The sequence below is a fragment of the Mycteria americana genome, chromosome 1 (genome assembly GCF_035582795.1).
Source record: "Mycteria americana isolate JAX WOST 10 ecotype Jacksonville Zoo and Gardens chromosome 1, USCA_MyAme_1.0, whole genome shotgun sequence".
Taxonomy (NCBI): domain Eukaryota; kingdom Metazoa; phylum Chordata; class Aves; order Ciconiiformes; family Ciconiidae; genus Mycteria; species Mycteria americana.
In genome coordinates this window covers 87,381,142-87,398,063 of record NC_134365.1, presented here as the reverse complement: position 1 = coordinate 87,398,063, position 16,922 = coordinate 87,381,142, and the positions used below count along the sequence as shown (strand labels likewise).

The following is a 16,922-nucleotide window of genomic DNA, read 5'->3' as shown; positions in this document are numbered from 1 at the left end:
ATTGTATCTTTGAAAGCAGCAACACTAGAAAGAACTTTGAGGTGAATACTGAACTGAAAAATACCTCTGAGTCACCAAGTCCAGTTCCCTGCTAATGCAAGCAATTACGGCATAATCCCATGCATGACTTATCAAGCTCCTTCTCAGCAGATGCTTACTTCCATTACTCTCAGTTAAACTCTGGTTCCACAATATCAGTCGTCTGATAAGGAACCATTCAATTGAGGACAAGCTCCCAGTGCGATACTGTGCTAATATATCTAACCAAAACAAAGGGGAATAGCAGGTATCATTTTGTAAACAGGAATAGTGCGACTGTTCTTGCAGCAGCATGTCTAATTCTGAAGTCCACGTAGTCAACAATTATTGAAAAACTCAGACAAGTTCAGCAAACTTAAAGAATGATGGCATGTGGAAAAATTGGCTTCACAGTAAAGATTCACTGAGTCCAGTCTATCTAGGTTTGGAGAAAAGCTTAAAAGATAGCTTGGTCAATACCCATATAAATCTATGTAGGGAGAAAAATATCAGTTACTAGGGGCTTGTTTTATGAGCAAAGAAAGGAGGAATGAAAAACAATAACTGACAGTAGAAGTTAAAAAATCCAAGAGGAGATAGGATCTTTCCAACCATGAGAATAATGCAATTTTGGAACAACGCTCGGAGGCTATAGTATGGTCTCAATCACTTGGCCCCTACAATCAATATTTTGAGAATCCAGCTACCTTTCCAAGAGAAATACTTTTCTAGAAGTTTTGCTCTAGTTTAAATACAATGCTGGGCATTAATCTCTTCTGTGCTGTACACATGACTATATATTTTAAACAGCCTATTCTGTTCTGAAGAATTCATGAACTTCACTACGTCATCAAGTCTAAGTAGTCCCATGCATTAAATCTGTAGTGCCATAAAGCCATCTACTTTATTTTCCATAACTTTTGTGCATCCTTTCCTTTACTTATTTGCTTTGTCAGGAATCTGCCTTCAGGTCAGAAATTCCCTAGAATAAACCTTAATGAAGGGAAACAGACTGATTGTCCTTTTCCATTTTCAAAATAAAAATATGAAGAACATAATTCAAAACCTCTCCGGTACTTGCATAAAAATGGAAGAGAAATCTGACTGTTAGCAAAAACATCCGCCCCCCACCCCGCAACAAACCCTTCTTGTCTGAATTTATCAGCTATAGAAATTCCAGTATTGTTTTTCAAACAACATTTAAAAAGAAAGTCTTGCAAGGACTCATTTTCCAACCATCTAATTAGCATCAGCCCTGAGAGGGCAAGAATGTTATGTAGCATTAACAAATTCATGAGCCTTATGAGTTAAAAAAAAGCCCTGGAATATAGCAGGAAGCTGCATTTCGGAGAGTTTTTGTATTGTGTGTTATCAGGCATTTTCAAGGGAACAAATGATCCATTTAATTAAGGGCTTCGCATTCTGCCTCAGACAACATCAAATATTAAAGGAGAAGATGAAATCAGCCCTCTAGTGGGCAAATATGGATTAAAAAAAATGTTAAATCTGTGGATAATGAGAACATTGCATCTGACACTAGCAGCATTTCAGTATTCTACTTCAGTGAAATTCTCCTGGGTAGGGAGAGGAAAAGTTGGGAGTGCTCCTTGCTAAGCATGAACAAAACACTATCTGAAATAATTGATTTTTTTTTTCCCCTCTGTTTAATATCCATTTTTAATCTTTTTCCCCCACTGTGCTCCTAAACTACCACTACTTCCACTGTATTCTTTCTGAGAGCAAGTAACAGAAATGACTGCAGCATTCCCATACACAGTGTGACACAACATCCCTACAGCTGCTTGTTAAAGCTCTGCAAATTTAGACAGCCTCGGAGAACATATTCTTAATAACACAGAAGTGTATCTCTTCATATAAATAGTTAATTTAGCACCCGGCCATATGACAAAGATCAAAAGTAACCCCCTTCAATGTTTATAATCCTTTCTTTTTATAGGGAATCTGCAGGGAAATAAGTGAGACATTCAGAGACTGTTCATGTTAGACAAACACCCTTAAAAATCATGAAATGCCAGTAAAAGGTGGATGTACAATTCTAATTCTGCTCCCATATGAAAGTCATCATGATGAGTCATAAACAAAATGATGCTTATAGCAACTAGACTACAACTCTGTGGCACACAGCGCCATATTTTTTTCCACTTTCATGGAATGTTTCGCCTCATTCATCAGATGCTGTTATGAGATAAAATACCATCTGAACATAATACCATAATAAAATACCATCTAAAATACCAGCTCATAGTAAAATTTGCCTGACATGGATTAACAGCATTTTTCAATCAAGTGCTTAATTAATCAGTATCACAGTTGTGAAAACTATGTAAGCTTTTACATGGCTTTGAGAATCCAAATTCCTGGTATCTGCTGAGATTAGTCTTAGAAGTTAATTGAGCCCTTGCTCCTTCTGTTAGGCTACAAATACAAGTTAGACCACAAGTTAAAAAAAAAATCAAATCAGGAAGGTCTGAAGTTAAACTACATGATAAGAGTAAGTTTAGGCTATCAGAGTCAGCAGTTCATTTAGCAAGGAAAGAAATGCACTGCCTTTGCAATGCAGAGTTAATGAAGTAACTAATGCAAGCGTAGCATAATAATGGATGCACAGTTCATGATAAATGCTAATTTAACCCTTGCATTCCCCATTTTTTTTTTTAAAGCTGAAGTTAAACATTTTCTTGCTAATATTTTGTAAGAGGCAGCGGAAAGAAGACAGAACTAACATCCAAGATACACAGCTAGAAAACTCAGGCAAGACCTAAATAAAGCCAACGAGTATGAAGATGCCAAATGAAAGCATATGAATTGTACCTCTGCTTCCATACTTCTACACCCAGCATCAACTCCTATTCAAAAGTTAATATTACACTTCCATTTACCAATTTACACTACTGGCATGCATATTATCAAATCTTTCAGCTATGTTCAGAGATCTTAGTCAACTTATTTCCACAGTCCTTCAGTCACTTGGTGGCTTGATAAAGCTACAGAAAATCATACTCTCCTGGCAAGGCAGCAAGTGTTTTAAAATGCTCTCACCATAAAGCACTTTTCCAGTTCTCTAGATTTAAGGGCATTCCTGCATTTTGTCCATTCTTCCAAATGATCTTTTAAAAATACCAGACCCAGAATTCTGTGGTATTTCAGCATGCTTCACAAGTTGCCTGTCTTCTTTTAATGACTCCAGCATTTATGTTTTCAACAACTACATTCGCCCTCTTCTGTCACAGCCTCGCACTGGGAGCTCACATGATGTCACTTAATTCCTAAACGTCTTTTTCACAGTCATTGCTTTCCAGGATACTGTTTCCCCATGTTCCTTATCTTTAGATCAAAGACATTCAATAGTGTCCAACAGGACACTTCTGTGTGATATGTTCTCCACTGTGTCCAAACACATAGGCCGCAATCCCTGACTGCTGGCAAGTCACACAGTATTACCCAAAAGGCTAAGTCTGCCATTGGGCTGTATTAAAATACATTTTGCTTGAATAGTTCCAGTTCAACAACCACATAAAGCTTCCCTACTTTTTTTTTTAAGCTATCCATCAGCATTCCTTCTATCTGTAAATCATTTTAGCTATCCATCAGCATTGCTTCTATCTGTAAATCATCAGCCATGACTTTCTGTTGACCTCCAAATCACTGAACAACACCAGGCCTAAGACCTTGTCTACCAATTCTTGAAATCAGTCACCATTAGCAAAAAGACTAACAAAACAATAAAATGTAACAAGGGATTTCCTAGTATAGTGATAACATGCAAAAGCTAAAATTAAAAAAACACAAAAGGCCCATGAGAAAGCACTAGCAAATTTGGAAACGCCAGAATTAAGGTCATCTATGTCACCATAATTTGGCTCCGCAATGCAGGTGCATTCCGATACAGCCTTATTGACTGTTTCCACAGAACTGCATCCTTACTATGTTGCACAGATACTTAACAAGCAAGTGTTCAGTTTTTTTCACCACCACTCTGTGTACAGCCTCAAGCCTCGCCAAACACATGCAATTCCAACCTCATGAAGCAGAATCACTCATCTGTTGTACCCACCACAGAAGTATCAGTGCTCCATAAGCACTCATCTATCCCCACAATGTCCCTGTTTACTTTTTTCTAAGGGAAGGGAGTAAAACACAGGAAGACAGACATACCCACTAATTCCGAGTGGCCAAACTGATACCTGTGACCACTTTTTTTTCCTTTAAAGGAAAATTCACATTACATACATTCAAATCACAGCTCCTATAGATTTCTATGCTACAGCTATGAGATGCAATGCTTCTGCAAAGCAAAACAGGCCTGACATCTAACAGAGGACTATTCAATGATACTTGAGAAGAGATTACGGTTTTGGGAACACCAAATGTTAATTATTTCAGGATAACTGTCTGTGGTCATTTTTAGCCTGCAGCAAATGCAAATCCACTGAAGATGAGACCTAATTTATATTTGCACACGCTTCAAGGCAAGATTATCTGCAGGCCTGAACCACATGGCTGTAGGATACCATAGCAAATCTGTGGCAGAGCAAGCATAATCTACAATTTTTCGGACTAGCAGTCAAATGCCTTCCCCAAATAATCCTTCTCAATTCTGCAACCCTATGTCAATATATATATATATTTTTTTTTTAAACACTCCTTTCAGGTGCTCTAAGTAAACATGCAGGACTGACAGGCCATCATGACACAATGACTATAACCACATAATCAAGGATGGTATCAAAGTGCATTGACTCAATAGGGCCAAATTAAGGTGTGATCAAATAAGATGTGTGACAGAATAGTTTCGAAGTTCTCTCTGCCCAGTTGAAACTGTAACCGCCCCCCTCATTCCCTTGCACACACTCACTCCATTGACATGCAAGTAACGTGCTAAAGTTAAAACTCACTACTACAGAACCTTTACTGTTAATTCCTTCTGCTTGGCACTATGATGAACTGAGAGCACGTACGTATGCACACACACACACAGTTACAACATCTCAGCAGAAGGGAGAGAACTTACCATAACTCAAGTTTTTACCTTATTATATCCTGAGGCATGTGGTCAGTCTTAATTCTGTCATTTTCTAACCTCCAGGCACAGCATTCATATACAAAGCAAAGCTTATGTGTACAAACTGTGTGTGTACATATGGATGTGCATGTGCACCTGTCCTCCTTAGAGTTTTGAGATCATAAGCCAATTTCAACCAAATCTGGAAAAGGGGTAAGGATCTTAAAGTCACCACAAGTCTCAAAAATATGCAGCTGGGGAAAGAAGAGACACCCTCTTGGAGCCCGCTGCTGAGGGAAAGGCTAGTAAGCTCACCCTTGATTAGACATCAGAGAATCCACACAGGAGAGAGCCGCTGGAAACCAGGCTTCATTAGTTCCGCTGCTCACGGAACTACTTGTTAAAAAAAGCAAACAGAAATTCCAACATGTGGCATCATACTGACACCCACGTTGGTCATCAGCAATCTTAAGATCCACTACACAGACCTCTGCCACTGCAGCTAGGATGATCAGTGATAGCAATGGTAGTTTGTCACCTTTTACTAGCCTTAGAGGGGGGTGAGGTTCTTTGTCAGAGGAGGTCACATTCTTGTGCCGACATGAGACACACGGCAAAATTTAGGAATATTGGGTTGAATATTTCTAGGCTTTGGAGGGAATGTGGTCAAACTTTCTGCCTGACGCTTCAAACTTAATTCCCCCTTTGCCCTTAGCCTTCTAGCCTGTTGCAATCCCCTCTCTCCTGCACCAAGACTCAGGCCCAAGCTCTCTACCCATATGCCCCAGCCTCCTTATCCTCTACTGCAGTGCCTCTTCCCTATTCCATTCTCCCAGTTATGTAACATCTGTCTCCGCTCCACCATGCTTCTATCTGTCTGTCCATATCCTATGCTCTTGTCCCCATCTGTTCTGCCAATTCTAGGTATCTCCTCATTTTCCAGCCCCTAGCAGATCTGCCTCTTTCTTCCTCTCCTCAGTCTTGGTCCTTCATAGCTTATCTCTGTGCCATCTCTCCCTTGCAAATAGACTCCCCATCACATCCTCTGCTGCATTCCCTAGTTTGTAGGCTCTAGTCTTTTCTCTCTTCTCCTTTTTGACTCCCATCTCTGCCCTACCAAGTTTCCAGACACCCTGGACAAAATCAGCTCCAGGCCCCGCCCATATCTCATTCTTGTCCCTACTACATTTGAACCAAGCAGTGTCTTCTTGCACCTTGCCTTTGTGCCCATCAGAAGGGGGAGGTTACTGTCAACATTAGGCACAAAAGTCTCCGTTCTGAAGCAGAAAGAGCAGTTGTGACTGAAGGAAAAGCATGCTTGGCCTTTCAGTGCTAGTCTAGAAGATGCTTGTTGCTGCAAAGAGAACACACATGTAGTCCAGCCTCATATAGAAACTGAGAGAGGTGGGAGTGTATTTATCTATTCTGTGGAGACAGACAGTCTGGTCAGTGCCTGGAGTCATGTAAGCCTCAAGGAATGTCAAAGAGGATATAATCTTCGCATATTTCAACTACCAAACTACAAAGCATTTCAGAGCATGCTTGACAGATTTTTTCCAAGCTTACAACTTGGCCAAATTTGACCATATTTTCACAGATATATGTGGCTTACAAAAGCCATAGCCACCAGATTTCAAATCTATTCAAAACCATGGGAAGTTCACCAAACAGCAATGCTAAATCCAGTATAGGGCAGAAAAAAAGGCTTAAAATGAGACATGTCTGAGAACATATCCACCTGCTGTATTCAAACTCCCCTTGTGTCCCTAATTTCCTCACTAAAAGGGGCCTCCATCGAGCTTCTTCACACTCTACAGCTCAACTCTGCCTCTTGCTATGGCTTCAAAGGCTTCTGTGCACTTTTTCACCCTGGACTTACCTCAGAAGCTTCCTATGTCTCTCAGCTGCTTATCGTCTCCCAAACCTCTTGCTGTTCCCACAACCTAGTGAAAGTATAGAAACTCAGAACTAGCGGTGGGGAACAGAGAGCTTGTTGGTTACAGTATGATGGCAAGGCCCTTCTCAAGCCTACAACTTTTCTGCTGGTGTCCTAGGCTCCAAAGCACCGCTTGCAAAACCATTTCAGACTATAAACTGGTATTCATCCTAGCCTTTACAAACTTAATACTGGAACCAAGCAACACCTATAAAGAGCTCTCTTCCTCTTGCAAAGAAGAAACTATTTAGAGAACTGTTTGTCAGAGAGAGAGAACTGATGACCTGGCCCAGATAGGCTGAACCACTTCATCACTGATGACATGTCCACATGTCTTGTCCACTGATCACATGACACCACAAACTTCTAAAAGTGCACAGGTACAGGCACCAAAACAGTACTAAGAAATAATACTACTGTCTCCAGGACCTATGCTTGCTCTCTCTTCCTCAGCACCTTTAAAAGTACTGAGAAGAAGCCATGTGCTTCACACTACCAGGATCTTAGCAGAAAGACACTTGATGCCAATCTCATTTTCCACAGAAAAAGTAAATTCTACAAAGATGTCAGGGAAGATTAACAAGGAGCTGACAATGAATCCAGACAAGACTGAAGTGATATTACTCGTGAAGGAAAATGTTTCACAGGACTGGGTTAGATGCTGTCCCCTGCAGGTGCAAGCATTCTTCTAATAGCACAAAGCACCAAGGACTCTGCCAGACTAATCCTAAGGCTAGATGTCCAAGATCTGCAAGCAACACCATCATTAGCAAAAGCCTCACACCTTTCCATACAAAGAAAAACCTCGTCACAAAGATTCTTGCACCACTTTCACAACAGACTACTAATTCACTTCTACAGACGATACAGCAGCAAAACAGCTGCCATTTGCTGGAGCAGGAATCTCTACATTTGGTAGAGAACGGGATGAGCTGCAATACGAGTATCACCTTTGCACTCCAATTCCTTCCAAGTCTGCCTTGCTGTGCTGCCCATTCAAGGCCTTACTCTGTCTTCACCAATACACTAGGTAGTCAGAAATTAGGAAAATCAGCCACCTGCCCAGGCACTCAGGACAAGAGAGCTCACAGAGCTCAAAAAGAAACTTAAAACCAAAAATTAATTAAATTTGACAAAATAATCCCAGGCCTTAGGAATTAGGTATTAAAAAAAAAAAAAAAGGCATATTGATCAATACAGTATAACTCCTTTCAGGCATCTGACTAGATTGTCCTCAGTGTATCATCATAAGAATCAGTGAAATCATACAAACGTAGACATATGAATACCACAAGCAACTCCTCCTCCAGCCTCAGAAGGGAGCAGGAGTAGATGAACCTCACCCACGGTCTTAATTTAGCTACGATGTGACTGCATAATGCAGTAACGGGAACTACCCATATCATCCTCTAGAATGCAGAAGGAACCCAGGAGTCCTCAAAGTTTTAACTTGCAAGTCTATTCATATCTGTATTATGGAGAAACAATTTTACTGTATTTCACAAAGGTTTTCTCTCCCACAGCTCTGAGAGAAGATAGCATTTTCCTTTATTTTTTCAACCCTTATTTTTAGTTTGAAACTTGCACATAGAAAGCATCAGCCAAAGAGAAGATCCCAAGGAAGGCAGAAGTACTCCTTGGTGGTCTTCAATAAATCTCAATTTAGCTATCTTGCACCTTAGCTCTGCTCAGAGAAAAGCCTGCTTGGGATGGAGGGTGGAGAAAGAGGCAGAGATATTACACTCTGATTAAACATGAAGACAGGAAATCTTCCTTATTACATGTTCCTACATATAAAATCATTCGTTTTTTTCCTGCAAAGTCTTTTTCATGAGTTGTTACACAGACTATGAGTGTTCATAAAGTTTCTGCTGAGTCACTCCACCTGGTCTTGGGCTTTTTTTTTTTCAAACTTACAAGTAAACAAAGAGCTATAATTAAAGTCTTTGGTTCAGCTTTAATTCTAGTGTTCGCTGCCAATTTTGTCTCCTGTAAATACATATTTAACAACCTAATTAGCAACCCAGACTGTAAGCAGCTTGAGTAGTGTGGAATTGTGGCTAAGGCCCAAAATAAATGGTGGGATTACAAATAGCAAGCTACCTAACACTCCCACCCCTCTTCACCATACGCTGATTATATTTTCAAAGTGGAAGAACTGGGACATTGGGTAAGAGAATAAAAAGGCTGATCCAAGCTCTGGTTTTGTACCCATTTAATGGACTGATTTAAAAATGTAAACATTTTTTAAATGCTATGGTTAAAAATGAAACAGTGCCTGGGGTGGATGCACTGACTTTGTGTAGATGCCTTCATATTGTTATATATTTTTCTTAATTCCAGAAACATAACTAAATCTGTACAAAGAAGAAAAGAGGGTCTAGGATGATTAAAGGGAAACTGTTTGAGACAGGATTATGGGCACATAGTAGGGAGGTGAGAAGAGCTAGGGACCATCTCCTATTTCTGTTTCCATCTGGCTACTACTTTGCCTCTTATTGATCTTAACCATCCCTCAGAAACACCTATCACTAAATCACCCATATGTGCTCCTGCTTCCCAACTAAGACAGACCACCACATTTCCTCCCTAACACTTGCCTGCTCTGTCCAGTTCCCACCTTTTTGAAAAGACCCACATTCCTTATCCTCTGGTTTAAGATTCCCTCCTAGTTAATCTCTCCCTTTCCCACCACTCACTTGTAAACTCAAGCCACATCCCTCCAAGCTCAGAAACCCAACCTCAGGGCTCAGAAGTCTCCTCCCCTCTTATCTGATACCCTTAAGGCTCAGAAACACCCTTATACCTAATTCAGAAATACTTTGTTGTTGTTGTTGTTGGGAACGCTGAAATAGGGGGAGATCACAAGGGGCAATGCACACAGGAGCAGACACTATCACCACAGTTCACTTCCTGCTATATGCCTCCAGTTTGTAGTCTTTACACTGGACAAACTGGAGTCCTAATTTGGGGCACCTGGGTACACTAGGGCTCTCAGCTACACTGGAAGTGCTCCAGTTGCACCAGACAGTACTGCATTCTGCAGTACACCAGCCATACTACCCAGCTGTGGCATCAAGGATATGGTTCAGTCTCCATAACATCCTGGTCATTAACTAACCTAGTACCGTTAACATCTGTATTTTCAGGAAATCAAGGTTGTCCGCTAAGAAGGAGATCCTTAGTTTTGGGTCAACCCACCAGCCTGCAAACGTTCATGATTAAAGAGAAAATTCAACTCTTTCTGCAGCTGAAAGATTCTCTGCTCAGGGACTCTATAGGGAAAAGGCAGAGATCTCTTCCCCATGTAACCCTCTGAAGGGTTAAACACACCCCCATCACCATGCAATGTCACAGTCAAGGTTTAACGCCACTCCCCACCTGTATGTCTTGCCATCCTTGTGCTGGTCCTCATCATCCTCATTTGACAGCACAAAGGGGTCGCTCATCTCTGGCAGCCCCGACTCCTGCAATCGTTTCTTCTTCCGGCCCCGGGGTGGTTTGGGGGCAACTCCCCCACCCCCACCACCTTCAGAGAGGGCAGCTGTCCCTTTCTTGGACAGGTCAGGTACCACCTGAAGGGCTGCCTGGGAGCCAGGGGGTAGCGCAGAGACAATCATGGGAGCTGAGATGGGAAAGGTTTGGGCAGAGGAGGCTGTGGTCACCAGGGAACCTGATGGGGAAGTTATCACCAGACCAGGACCTGCAAGGAAAGAAAGATGGAGGAAGTCAGTTATTACACCTCTAATTATGTCTAACCTCCTCATCCCACAGAAGCAAGCTTTATACACCTACTTTTGACTACAACCCAAACAGAAGAGTAGCCTACATGTTCCCAGTCTCCACTGCTGGAAGTCAAACTTCCATAAAGTGGGTGGATGTATGGAGTGCCTAGAGATTCACAGTGAAACCATGCCAAGGCAGTCCACACCATCAGTAAGGCTAGGAATAACCTACAGCCCAAAAAGGAATCTCGAGGACCCTCCACCTTCCCCATCCCAGAGTCTCCTTCATATGTTGCCAAAGTCTTTGGAGTCCCCTACCTGCTGTCATGAGCCCAGCAGACTGCACTGGCACCACAGTGATGTTCTGAGTCACAGGGGCTTGGCTGTGCGGTGTCAACTGCTCTGGCTTGGTGTCGGAGTCCATGGAGATACCAGTGGGTAGGGCCACAGAGGTCGGTACTGTCAGCAAGGCAGGGTAGTGGGGGGGAGCCAGGCTGCAGCCCTTCTCTGTGGGCAATAGCTGCTCCTTCATCTTGTTAATAAACATGGTGTTCTCAATCTAAATGGGTGGGAAGAACACTTTTTAGAATACCCTGGCACAGCTTCTCCCAGCAGTTGGCTGAGCAAGAAATGCAATAGCAACACTTATCATGCATGAACTTCTAATAGGAAGCAAGACCAGCATAATAGGTTGGAAGACAAAGATCTTACCTGTCCCGAGACAGTGGGCACTGCTGGCCAGAAGTACGGAGAGGAGTTGAAATGAGATTCTTCCATCCTAGCTGGGCACAGGGGGGAAGAGGAAAGGGGAAGGGAAGAGGAATGGAGGAGAAGGAAGACAAACAGACAGACAGACACACAGACACAAAAAGAACATTAAACCCAAAGAGACTCCAACATGGAACTGACTCAGTCTAACGCTGTGACAGTTCCTTAATCTCCCCTTTCTTACTTGAGCAATTTCTCCCCACTTTTGAGCTACCTGCCCAAATCAAAAAATTATTTTCAGGGGAAAAAGGTGTCTGCTATTCCCACAGGCTTGGGTCCATCTCAAATGCCCGTTGCCCAATAGTCCTCCATGCAAAAAAGGACTAACTACAAACCCAGAACACCTCCAAAATTCCCCACTTATCATCCACCCAAGTACATGGCATAAATGATGAAGTCTGTGCATCTGCAACCAGGCAAATACAGCTGAAAACCATTTTTCACTGTCACAGACAGTCTGACCCCACAAGCAGTGAAAATTTTGGACCCTGCTTGTCCCTCCACCCCAGCTCAACACTAAGGACCCAGATGCAGCAAGGGGACATTAGCATTGTGTTACACAGGAAGAAAGACAGACAGAAACAGGGAAATAGACTTGCCCAAGATAACAGACAGCCACAGCAGACCAAGAAGTCAAACTTAGGGCTCCTAACTTCCCACTGCCCACTGCTCTGACCACCGCAGCCTCACTCTCGGAAGAAACCTGGAAATATCACTCAATATTCCTGACAGACAAGATCCTCCCCTCTCATCCAACGAAACTAGGCAGTGGGAAAACAATCTGACTACCCTGCTCCTGAGATACCTCATTTCCAAGTGAGATCATGTCACGGCTCTCTATTGCCCATTTCATTCCCATCTTTGGGACAAGATTCTGTAGGAGTCTGTCCCCAGTCAAGTGCCCACTGCTCCATCTCAACTCTCCATGCAGTCAGAGGACCAGCTAGACACCAAAAGATAACCCTCTGAAGACAGAGGCGTAATCTCTTCAGGAGCACCCAGCTGAAGAAGCCCTTTCCATTCTAATCCTTACATTCCTCTATGTAATAACATTAGTGGACAAAGTTTGTTACACTCGTGAAAACGCTATTCCAAAGCTAAAGAAATTCACAAAAGAATATTTCGTGAAGCAGAAGATGCACCCATTCCTGAACAAATATGGCAAAACTGGTAGGTAAAATACATGTGGTAAAAACTATGCTCAGAGAACATATGGCAGAGCAATCTGCTTAGAGAAAGCAAGCACTGTAAGTTTCTCATGTAGCTACCTGCAAATTGTCCCACTCCTATTTCTGTTATGGTGTGGCACTAGTCTAATTAATGAGTAAATATTGTTTCTGAAGGGCCTATCTCAATCATCAGATAAGCTGAGGAGCATGCCCCGAGTAGCATGAAACATTCCCAGAAGTATATTAGGGCAGAATAAATACATGTGGAATTGCTGCATGTGAGCCAATATGCAAAGATGATTTTCCTCTATGTAGAGAAGTATTTAAATGAACCAAGTTACCTGATGATTTTGTTTTTATGAATTGCTCACGCAACAGCAAAGCCAAGTATTCCTGCCTCATTTACTCACTACAAAGCAACCAATAAACACAGTTAAGGATGAATTATTTACCTTGCATCAGTGGCATGCAGTCAGACTGCCAGCTGCCTGACTGAATTATTCTGGATTTACATTGCTGTGATTCAATCAGAATCTGATGGGGCAAGACTCTTACCTTCCTTCCTCTGCTTTCTTTTCTGAGCCAAATTAATTATTAAGTACACTGCCCACAGCAAGGCCCCATGTATGTAATGCTTAATTACATGACTTTTTCCTTCCACAGGATGGACACACATGAAAAGATAACACATTCTTGGCAATTGAGTACCACCTGAATCAAGAGGGGGTTTTTGTTTGGAATGTCAAGTTTGGGTTTTGGGGGGTTTTGTTTGTTTGTGTTTGTTTTTAAAATAAGTAAGCCCTTATTTGCTCAGCTTGCACATCAAAAACATCGAAGTAAACCTGATTCTGTAAAAATATAAAACTCTCATATAATAATCAGATGCATTTTCCAAATAAACTTTGTAATTGTCCAAGACTCCCCTGGATTCCACTGCAAACTTCAGGAGTTAAACAGAAAGATGCCAATTTAAACAAAAATCTCACAACAGCTTTCTTATTTAAAGAGTACAAGGTATGAAAGGCAACTCCATTTCCAGATTCTAAACTCCAGACTAGCACAGACGAGGGCACTCAGTGGCTGCCTGTCTCCATCTAGTCCCCTACCAGAACTTCACATAGCACCTAACTTTTGTTTGCTTAGTTTACAAAGTGTGCAAGTCAAAATAAGGCTCTCCTTGATTCTCAAAAGATGACTACACCGTTTTTGTTAAACTCTCTTAGAACCCACCTCCCCATCCAAAAATCTTCATGCTTGAGTGGATATCAGGCCTCAAAATTTTTGGCTTGAAAGGCTGAAGTGTGGTGAAGTTATAAGAATGTGGAAGAAAAGGAGAAATGGTGTAAGAGTTGAAGCTTTCATGCAATCTTCACTAGCAAGCCAGTCTTCCAAAGGGAGAAAACAAAGATAAGATTCCTCCACCAAACTACTGCCCTAATACCCCCAGCTGTCCCTCCCCTACCCCGCTTTTAGGCTAAAGGGTATTTTGAAAACATGCACCCCTATTTGCAGCCCCCACTTTAATGCTGCTCACACTTACTTTACCAGAACTCTGCACGTAACCCTTCCAATTGCTCTATAACTACCAGACATGGGCTGGAGCTTCAACCCTGTACCACAGCACGTTCCCACTGCAGTGCCTTCATCATCCCAGCTTCACAAACAGGCCAGAGATGGGACCTTCTTCCTATTCACCAGTCTAGTATCAGACAGATGTCAACGTACCCTCCTGATGTAAACCAAAAACACCTTCTATGTACAGACCACAAATGTACATACACCAAATAAACAACCGAGTGAACCAGAGAACTCACAAGGGACAAGGAATCTGGAGTTTAGATCTCAGAGTACTTCACAGAATCACATACTTAACGTGCTGGACTTATACTTCTTTGCAGGTAATCACTTCAATCATAAACACACAGATAAAAGCACGTGTAAGTATACAGTGAGGTAGAGGCTGTGTTTCTGGAAGGCACAATCAAGGTTGGATATGCAGGTATTTAGAGGTTGACTTTTAATATGTTTTTCTTTATTCTCCAGATACCTAACTTTTATTTTCTATTCAGTGTTTTCTATTCAGTTTCTATTCAGTGTTTCTATTCAGAGTTTTCTGTTGACAAAAGGCCCCGAATATAACACTTGGGAATGATTTACAATGTCGTTTTATGTCTGCCCAAGATCTTTGTTCAATAACAAGGAACTTTTAGGCTTAATTGCTGCAAAATACTAAGGATGCTGAAGGCCACACAGGCTATTAGATCAAATGCAAAAAATGCCTCCACAAAGCTCATAAGCACCAAAAAGTTCAAGCACCGCTACATCTTTAGAACAAGCACATCTGGATGCGCATCAGGAATACCCAAAACATGCCTGACCAAGTCCTGAATCCCAAACCTGCACACCAGAGCTAGAACAACTTTGGTGCCATTCCCCGACACATGCATAGCCTCCTCCCCAACCGACTGAGCCTCTGTCAGAACAGGTACCTGGCAGGGTTCCCCCGGGCAGCCAATCCCCTCTCCCGCACCCCGGAGCACAAGTGGCCTCAAGCCCCCGACGCCGGGACCTGCTGCCCATCCCATCCCATCCCGTCCCCCCCAGTGCGGCCGGAGGGAGTCCCCGGGAGGAGGGGCGGGGGTCACTCACGCAGCTCCGGGAGCTCCTTACCCCTCTCACTCTCCCTCTTCTTGCATTTCTCCTCCTTCCAGGGCCGTCTCTGCAAACAAACCGCCAGGGTTACGGGGGCGCCCGGGGCCCTGCATGACAGTGGGCGGCGCAACGCGCGGCCCCCGGAGCCGCCGTCCACGTCCAGCCCCCGGGAGAGCGGCCATGGGCGGGGGAGGGCGCTCCCCGCGGGGACCGGCCGGGGTGGGAGGGGGAGCCCAGACCCACCTCCCCCCGCGGGGCCCCGCGCGCACACGGCGGCGGCGGCGGCCGAGGACGGGGCGCGCTGCCCGGTCGCCCCCCGCGGCGCGGGGCGGGCGAGGCGAGGCCGGCCCGGAGCGCGGCTTCCCCGCGGCGGAGCCCCCGAGACCGACACCGGGACAGAGGGACGGACGGACGGGCGGGCGGGCGAGCGAGCGAGCGAACAGCCAGCCAGCTAGCTAGCTAGCCAGCCCTCCTCCGTTTCCGCTTCCGGATCGCTTCGGCCCCGGAAGTCCCGCTCCCCCGGGCCCCCCTGCCCCCACACCCGCCACCCAGTAGATTACCGGGCACCACCCCCCAGCGGCGACCCCGACCCCGACTCCAGCGGCGGCAGCGGCCTCCTCACCGGAAAGAGGAGCGGCGAATCGCTTCCGGATCAGGGGGCGGAGCGCGCCCCAGCTCTTCCGGGGCGCCGACCGGAGCGGAACGGCGTCATCGGCGGCTTCGCTTGAAAAAGAGGCGGAGCGACGGAGACCGCCGGCCCGGGACAGGTCTCCACTCAGCGGGGTCGTCGCGGGCGGCCGGGCCGGAAGCGGGGACCGGGCGGCGACGGGGGCAGAGGCGCGCGCGCGCTTACCGGAAGTGCGGGGTGCCGGCGCGCGGGGAGCCTGGGCTGGAGGAAGGGCGGAAGTAGTTGTGCTAGCGGGGGCGGGCGCGCGGCATCCCCGAGCCCGGCCGCGAGACCACTTCCGGCCGAGGCGGCCTTCCCGGCGTGACGTGCGCAGTGCGGGACAGCCGACCTGATGAATATTCATGAGCACTCATGAATAATTCGACTGCCACCTCCTCCGTGCCCCCGCCCCGGCCCGCCGCCCTCGCTTATCTGCGGGCGGGTGTTGTTAGCCCTGCTCCGGCGCCCGGCTGAGGTCGGCCTGGGGCAGGCGTGAGGGCGTGCCGGCAGTAGTGACCACCCGGCTTGCTCCTCCTGCCCCGCGGCCGATAGCTGCCCGCCGCCGGCGAGGTCGCCCCGTCGGCTGCCTCCGAGCTGCCTCAGCGTGCCGAGCTGGTAGAGGGCTCTGGCTTTGCCTCGGCCCGGCTTCCCGCCAGCCTGCTGTGCCTGGTGGCTCTATAAGGGCCCGGCTGGCGCCGTCTCCGGTGGCAGCGCCGGAAGGAGTCGCCGGGTCAGCTCGGGCGGCCGCACCAGCCCGTCGAGATGGGGCAGGTTGGTCATTACAGACGAGTTGACCCAACGGCTCGCTGCCACCGCCTGGGGCAGTCCCTGCCTGTCCCTTTGCGTGTGCTGGCTCTAGCGCTTCTCTGGCCAAATGCTAAGCGTGTTTGTTATGCTAACCCAACAGAAAGGACTTCTGGCAAGCTGGTTTTCTGCCAGGTCGGCAAACTGGACTGTCTCAGTC

At 45.2% G+C, this 16,922-nt stretch overlaps 1 protein-coding gene across 25 annotated transcripts in view; it reads right to left on the bottom strand.

Moving 5' to 3' along the window:
* ZNF384 (zinc finger protein 384) overlaps positions 1–16,251 on the bottom strand; it is a 28,832-nt gene extending 12,581 nt beyond the window's left edge. For 2 of the 25 annotated variants that reach the window (XM_075510973.1, XM_075511143.1), the window contains exons 1-8: positions 15,914–16,053; positions 15,310–15,358; positions 14,454–14,544; positions 14,180–14,368; positions 11,414–11,480; positions 11,021–11,261; positions 10,359–10,680; positions 5,357–5,434 (exon numbers count right to left, since the gene is read on the bottom strand). In XM_075510973.1, the coding sequence (XP_075367088.1) occupies positions 5,357–5,434; positions 10,359–10,680; positions 11,021–11,261; positions 11,414–11,480; positions 14,180–14,232 (761 nt within the window). In that variant the 5' untranslated portion in view covers positions 14,233–14,368; positions 14,454–14,544; positions 15,310–15,358; positions 15,914–16,053. Of the gene's footprint in view, positions 1–5,356; positions 5,435–10,358; positions 10,681–11,020; positions 11,262–11,413; positions 11,485–14,179; positions 14,369–14,453; positions 14,545–15,288; positions 15,359–15,534; positions 15,675–15,851; positions 16,054–16,144 lie in introns of those variants that run through there. The other 23 variants (XM_075511134.1, XM_075511151.1, XM_075511013.1 and 20 more) reach the window with 22 other exon arrangements.
* Between the last annotated feature and the right edge of the window lie 671 nt (positions 16,252–16,922).